General features: G+C 40.4%; 1 protein-coding gene across 1 annotated transcript in view; it reads right to left on the reverse strand.

The window, feature by feature from the left end:
- Positions 1–7443, reverse strand: part of LOC126249287 (uncharacterized MFS-type transporter C09D4.1-like) — a 96658-nt gene extending 89215 nt beyond the window's left edge. Inside the window, exon 1 of the mRNA XM_049950942.1 lies at positions 7147–7443. Coding sequence (XP_049806899.1) covers positions 7147–7443 — 297 coding nt within the window. The remainder of the gene's footprint in view (positions 1–7146) is intronic.
- Positions 7444–8217: the final 774 nt, after the last annotated feature.

An 8217-nucleotide genomic window follows, 5' to 3' on the forward strand; every position in this document is an offset into this window, starting at 1 on the left:
TTTGTTTTTACCGGTCGGAAAACTTAATTTTACCCCTTTGGAGGTAATTAACCCCAGGTTAATTCACTGTGCCAGGTGCATGTGGAGACCAACACACAATCTACTGTTGGGCTGGTCATGGCTAAGGAATTGTGAACAATATTGATTAACAGAAACTGCGTACATTGTTAATGAATTTTACATGGGGAATCTGTTATGAGAAGAAAACACAAAACTCTCTTCACGCATGGGATGGTATTTGATAAGCTATAAATCTTGCTAGGTCAGTCAGATGATGAGCTAGAGTAATAATTCATCGCCACAACTGTAATCAGAAGCTGACTGCAATACCCATCGAATCATGACTAAGAAATGGCGCTTGAACAGTGAATACTGAAACAATAATTGTTCAAGTGTGCTAAATTCCATAATATTCGATGCGTTTGAGAGACGTCAGACGAAAAATAGCTAGGGCTTTGCTACGCAAGGAGAATTTACACGCATAATACAACGTGGATTACGAAAGCGACCAGACTCCGCTATGGTTTGGGGAATGATTTGGATGTTCTCAGAAATTCAACAAGCGCTTTGTCATCATCTAAAAACTTCTAAACGGTAATTACTAGATGTTTGAAGTTACGATGAACTTGATCACTTTTCAAGCAGAGGCTCCTCTTTCACGGAAACTGCAGTTGCGACGCATCAGCTCCCAAACAGTGGCCGTCTGGAAGTGGCCTCTTGTTTGGCACCGAAAACCATTGGCCGTTTTTTCGGCGGTTGGCTTGGTTCCACCCAAGTTATAACCCCACGCTTCTTCTCAGCTCTAACAGGAACAACAGATGAAAACTGTCTCTGTTGGCGTCTTGTAACTCAGATTTATGCACGTGGTCTGCGAATGATATCATCTTTGTCTTCTTGGCATGTTCATACGTGAAATTTGAGACCATTTAAATGAGAATTTAATCTAAAAGTTTACATTTCAAACACATGTGTAGTAATTAGGAAATAATTTTATACCGAAGTCAGTGGTGGATCGTAAGCCCATGTTCGCAAATATATCCCAAATGGATTGTCTGTGGACACGTAATTACCCGAACGTTTTAGCTACTGTCATAGTATGATTCCACCCGTATCGCTTTTCGAAATTAATTATAACGCACCCAGCTTTAGTTCAACTCTGTTCATGCTCAGTTTTAATCAGGAGGTAAACTCACAGAAATTCAGTTTGTATTGTTTAATAATGCACTTCTCACATTACCTGAGAAATGATTAAATTCTAGCAAAGTGTTCTGTTACTACAATCAAGCGAAACAGTATTGTGGTTTTGCTACTACACGTAAAAGTGTACTTTGCATATTGTGAAGTACAAACCTGAAGTCATATTTTCTTTGAGCAATGTAAAAAAAGGTTCTTCTGTTTGTATTTTTGTGGATACACCATAACAACAGGCATAGCGAAAGACGTAGGAAGTGCAGCGATCTCGAACTGTCAAAGTAAGTTTGATCAGGTTAACTTTGCTGTGAGCTAATACAAACAGTCCAATAGTATCTTTTCTGTCATACTGTACATAGTTAGCACACAGCTTACGATCACTGTCACTGGCAGTGAAGCACGTAAATAAACTTACAAACTCCCGTTTGCCTCGTCGGAGCAAGCGAATGATTGAGGTTTCGGGGGGCTACATACTACAGCTGCAGACTGTTATTGATATCGTGGTAGTTGTAAGAGCAATTCCAGTTGTTGATGCTGGAATTCTCACTTTATTGTTGCTGGAATTCTCATTCCTGTTCTTGCTGCTGCTGTTACTGCTGCAACTACTGCTGCAATTGCTGCTGCCACATATATAGGAGTTCAGGATGCATGCCTCCCACTAAATGGTTTCACAGTGAGAAAGTCCTCGTCGCCACTTCTCTGCCTTGATCTGCATAGGTAAACACGGTTTACGATCACTTGAATTGGCGGTGACGCAGATACCGGTGCAGAAACAGGTGATTCCTGCGGTAGACGTCAGCAGAGTTCACTAAGTGAATGGGCAGCCAGAGGAAATGTCCAGATTGTAGCGAAAGTCGACGTAAGTGTGTGAAAACAGTTCAGGGAGCGATAGGAATCCAAAAAATGTAAACACAGGGCAGGTGAATCACTCTACTGTCAATGGTGCATATCGACCACTTCAGAGAATAGCGAGAACTGCCGGACAAATGCGGGACTGCGTTATGTACAGGAACTCTCGCGTCAGTAGGTAGGCACACACGAGGGGCCCACTAGAAATACGTGTCGCGCAACGAACTTGTGACGTCACACTAGCCGCCTTGTCCGCCATAATTCGTGAACGCTCGGCTCCGTGCTGGCCCATGGGAACTCAATATGTCAGTGAAAAGGTAGCCACTAAAGGTCTTAACTTAGTCGTGTGTTATCGAGAGCTTGTATACATTAAAATGCGCAGTTAAGAATTATTAAACTCGTCTGAAATAATTACTCGCTCCCTTCTGGAGATGACTGTTGGCAATTGTAAGACTTGCAGTGTCACATGCTGTAGTTTCTTTCTCGTGGGTCTCGCTCACACGCCATGCCCGTGGCTGTGGGGGCGTCCCCTGCTGTGATATGAAGCGTGGGTATCTCTAATCTTACTTCTGTGTCGATACTTGGGCTAAGGAAGGAATAAGGTATCACTGTTAGATAGAAAAGTATCAGACGCAAAATCTAAATACACGCGATGGGTTCTTATCAACAGACAGCTATATTGCAAACTACAGTATTAAGATTCATGAATGGCAGGGATCTTATGTGAACAGATATTTAACTAGAGTGGCACCGCCCATTTCGCGTCACAGTTTCCAGCCTGGACATGGAATGGGTACTATCCATGCCAGTCGATACCTGCCTGGTATGGTTCAACCTGTTCAGTATACGTTTCTGTGTCCTCAGAGTGCACAACCCTCACCACCACATCAAGGTCACGTACCAACAGGAGGTTTTTCTTTTATTTACTTTAATTTTTTTCTAATTTTCTGTTTCACATTTTTAACTTTTTGATTGTATTTAATTTTTATTGTTTTTTAATTTTTTTGTTTTATGGTTACACACGTTTTATTCATATATGCACGAGACTGTATACAGAAACGTACGGGAAACAACTGTAAATGCTGAACACAGTGCACAAAAAAAGCTACGATACTGAACGAAATATTAAATACTGTGAGGAGTTGATGATAATAATGTGTGTAAGTAGTTTATACCACGTACATAAACTTACGATTCGACCTATTGCGTAGATAAAATTACTTAAAAGCTTACTATATCGCAAGCTGAATGTTTCGCGCAACAAATAATAAACTATTGAAAAGCATACATCTTGTAATTATTTCTTATCTTAAAATTCTTGAAAATGTTTGTTTGAAGTGTCAAATAACAAAAATTGAAACTTAAGAAACCATCACCATTAAAAGTTCACCTGAATTATTTTGGTGCGAAATGTTGCAACAATCAAGCCGAATTAAGTATGAGTATGATTGGCTGAAATAAGCAGAAGAACTATGAAACAGTGTATTCACTACAAGATACGATCAACTATGCAGTCCTGTAAAAAAATGACAAACTTAAGCTTGTTTTGTCCGAAAATAAATTTTCAGCGAGTTAGCACACTAGTTTTTGAAGAAAATGCAGTACAACATTTTCAAGTGGTTAAAAATAAGGTGACCTTTTGTCTGATAATTACTTTTATAGTAATTTTCTGTTTAGTTTAATTTTCTGTATGATCATCTATAAAGCTTTAAAAGCTCGATCGAACAATGTATCATTTTGTATGGGGCTGGGCATAATACTGGTTTGGTGCATGCATTGTTTTGCAAGTCCACAGATTTTTTGATATTTTAAGCGACTGGTGAATGAAATATTTAACGTATAAGCAACGAAACGATAATCAAATACAATAACCATTTTTTTAAAATGATATCCAAATACAGCGCTTAAGATGTAACGCTTTTCTACGAAACACTGTTCCATGTTCAAAGGCGAGGTTTTTCGCACGTAAAAGCCGAACGATGAAAAATTTTTGCAAACGTCTCTTATAATTACTGTAAGAACATATTTTTACTTTATTTGTACCACTTTAAAACGTCTCAGCGCGTACGATTCACGTAAAATCGCATTTTACCTGCATTTTATGTCCAAATTTAGAAAATTGTATCGTGGGAATGTATAAAGCTTTCAGAAAACAAGAGAATGACCATTAATTACATGTATCTTTCTGCCTTCTTACAAAATTTGTTTCGATTCGCAGACGTCTGAAACACAGAAGCGGTGTGAGTAAGAAAAACTCACAAAACATGTTTTTTGCACTTAAAATCCAAAAGACGCTACATCCTTGAAAGCGAGTTTTCAACTTTATCTTAAGAATTTATATATTTATTTATTCGATGCACATTAAACCGTTTCCGCGCATTCAGTTCACGTGAGAATAATGTTACATGCTACATTTAGCTCTACTTTAAAATCATCATATCTCGACAACGGATAAAAATTATTTATTGGATAAAAAATTTTCTTTTGACTTTATCAATTTATCTACCTTCTTGCAAAGTTTGAACCGACTAATACAAGTTTAAAGTATGGAAATGGCGCACTTCAGAAACCTCCTACACATAAAATCCAAACGAAGCAAGATTTTTTCAAAATCAAATGCTCCAAGCATTATGGGACTTAACTTCTGAGATCATCAGTCCCCTAGACTTAGAGCTACTTAAACCTAACTAACCTAAGGACATCACGCACATCCATGCCTGAGGCAGGATTCGAACCTGCGACTGTAGCAGCAGGGCGGTTCCGGACTGAAGTGCCTAGAACCGCTCAGTCACAGCGGCCGGCTAGATTTTTTCACACGGTTAAAACTTATCTTAGGCTAAAGTCAGATACACAGGTGGACAAAATCTGATCTATCAGTCTCGTTCCAGTCCTAAGTTATTTAAACGTGACTGTTTTTGCACATCAAATCCGAACGAGGGTGACTGTTTATGCACCTAAAATCCATACAGTGCACATGTAAATGGTGCCATTAACTGAGCATTTATTTCAACCCAATTAAAGTCTTTTGTGAAAGGAATTAATCGATTTGCACAATTTGCCTGACGCCAGCTCCGGTTCGTCTTTCAAACCTTGGTTAATATACTGTAACATATATCCAGAAAGACAGATATTGGAAAGGCTCTAGAAATGAACCCTGGTCCGGGCTAAACCAAAAACTTTTCACTCCATGTTCCTAGTTCAAATAGGAACCATGCACCAATATAGCCCCCCCCCCCCAAAAAAAAAATAAAATAAACTGCGATTCTACGCACGGCCTTTTCATACATATTACTGTCAACGTTTGTGTGCTGTAAAGATTGTACAACACTTCTTCCAAATGTGAACTGCAATGTTGATGATAATGATATTTATTTGGGAGAGATGGCATCAAACCACGGTTCGAAAAGAAGCTTAGCGTTGAAAGTCTCGTCAATAGTAAGTCCTTAGAGACTGGGCGGTAACTCCGGTGGAGAAGGACTGGCAGGGAAAGGCCATCCCTGTATTCACCTGAAATGATTAATGTAAACTATAAAAATCTAAATCCGTATTACCGAAAAATATTTCAACTGTGCTTGTCCCGAATGCGAGTACCTCGTCTTAATCACTTACATTATATCGAGGTCACTTGTATCGGTGAAGATTTTTCATAATTTCTCTAACTCAGTTCGTATGAGGTTGGATCTGTTGTCAGTGTCAGGAGTAATTCCACCTAAAATCCTGTTGCGGCGTATAGTTAAGCGCCGGCACGCCAGTCGGAAACGAGAGAGCAGAGAGGACTGTGAAGAAGACGTGGCTGTGAAGCTACCTGCATGCTGACCGACCCATCTCCAGGACGGCAGCGGCTTCTGTGCGAAGAGACTGGTCGCGCCGGTTCTGCAGTAACATCAAGATTAGGCACTTCAAGATCAGCGACTGAGGAATTGTATATACAGACGAACATTGTTCATTTTGTCTTTCGCCCTTTGCTTGCAACACATCTGTTTAACACATAGTTAAGGATTGTCATGTACTTTTCGCAATAAAACTCATTAATACGATTTGCTTGAATTGTTGTCTAGCGATCCGAGAAGCAGGTTTCCTAGACACCCCATATTCGAAGAGCAGGCAGGATTCAACATATGCCTGTCAAATTGAACTCATTACAACTATACCAATTTGATGTTACCAGCAAAGTAGTTAAAACTATTTTAACATTAAACAGGACACATATTTTTTAATGTTCTAATACTTTTATAAAAACGTATGTTTCCTAAATATTAGCTACGACCTAGAAAGAAACACTGGGGATGGGGGCTAGAACCACCAGCGTTCTGTTGGAATGATGGTTACAACGTGGGGAGAGAGGGTGGGAGGAGGAGATGGACTACTAGAAGATTGGAATATATACATACCTGGGACTAATGACCTCAGCAGTTGAGTCCCATAGTGCTCAGAGCCATATATACATACCTGGGCATACCCAGCTACCTTATAACAGATTTGAACTAAGTTTACTCGTCTTGTAACCTATGTCATTAACGTGTGCTAGTGTGGTATCTTCCGTCCCATGTAGCAGGTTCGAATACCGGTGGCAGAAGAATTTTCACCATCAGTGTAGAGATGGTAAGGGGATAAGACTTGGTGACATCCTGATTGTCAACAACAGACTATATGTCATTGTCCCGAGTTAGCTGCCATACCTCTCCGCAGAATCTCATCTAATGACGGAATATGACACGTCTGATGCCGATCATTCCGGCAGATTAAACCCTGTGTCCTCTATGTTACTATCCGAGAGTTGTCTATATGTTGACACTAGGTTTTTCTTTCTCCTTTCTGTCTCTCAGCAAGATAAACACAGCGCTACACGCTACAGGAACTCACTGCAGTCACTGACACTATACTCTTATATATCTGACACATCGGACACGCAAGCTGTTGAAATAGCATCGAGTTAGGTGACTTGTGCTAGAAAATGAGCCACACAGAAAGTAATTATGTACACTAAAGGAAAAATTACCTCGTTTCATTAGCATACCCAGTTGAAATTTTTCAACCAACATTAACAAAATTAAGTCACAGCCTTTCAGTACGTAGTACTGACTAAATATAACTCCGACTACGTACCTTTTTACTGATGAAGAGAGACGCAGGGAAGATGAAAGGCACGGACGCGAGCATGTATATGACAGACGTCCAGTCGACAGCGAAATTGTCCACATTGTAATATTTTCGAACAACGTTTCCGACTATTGTGTACTGCATCCATTGCCAGTTGTTGGACATGGAGAACAGGACGTACATCAGAAGCATTAACCATCGTCGGCGGTAGACCTTAACTCTCGTCTGCTGTTCACCGTCAACCGGTTGCAGCTGTTCAGCTGCCTTGCCATCAATCCCTGTATAGTCACCTTTCAGTGCCATCGTCGCCGCTCTCTCACGCAGAAGCCGTGTGTGGTTATGAGATAATGAATCCTTCTGCAAAGCCACAACCGCTTTTAACTACATTGTCCCAGCTGCCCCACCTTCTCAACCGAAAGAGGTAGCACGTGATGTGTGCCCAGGAATCTCCGTACAATTCCCCCCAAAGTAGGTGGCGGTCTTGAAAAGTAAACAGCGCAAGTGTCATTCATTCATATATACGACAGAAAGACAATGCTTCGGTGCTGAGATTAATAAGTCACTGGGAGAGCACATGCTGGATTTTACGTCAGCAGGCAGTAGTAATCTAAGACTTAGAGAAATACTTTACTTATTTTCGTGAAGTTCTTTACTACTGAGCTACACAGCAAACCCGTAAGAAGTTCCGCTTCTGTTTCTCAGCTCGAGCACACAAATACAAGGTCACTATACGCAGTCATTAAATCTTATCACGGAAACCAGAATCTGTTCGCTATTTAGATAGTCAGATGGCATACTAAATGTGCCACAACTCGTGCCCAGTGCGTTAGTGGCGACCACATATCTAATTTAGTAAAGTTTAGCCAGTTTTCTACTCTTACTCAAATTGCTGCTCTAATTTCCTTTACATACAATAGAGGTTAGTACTGAAGGTGGCATGACACAGGGATATGACGCAGTTCTAGAGACTTTGGGCTTGTATTCGGGAAGTTTAGGGTTGAGATCCCGTGTGGGCACCCTGGTTTAGGTTTTTCGTGGTTTCCTCAAATCCCTTCAGACGACTGCTGGAAGGGTACC

The sequence above is a fragment of the Schistocerca nitens genome, chromosome 3 (genome assembly GCF_023898315.1).
Source record: "Schistocerca nitens isolate TAMUIC-IGC-003100 chromosome 3, iqSchNite1.1, whole genome shotgun sequence".
NCBI lineage: Eukaryota > Metazoa > Arthropoda > Insecta > Orthoptera > Acrididae > Schistocerca > Schistocerca nitens.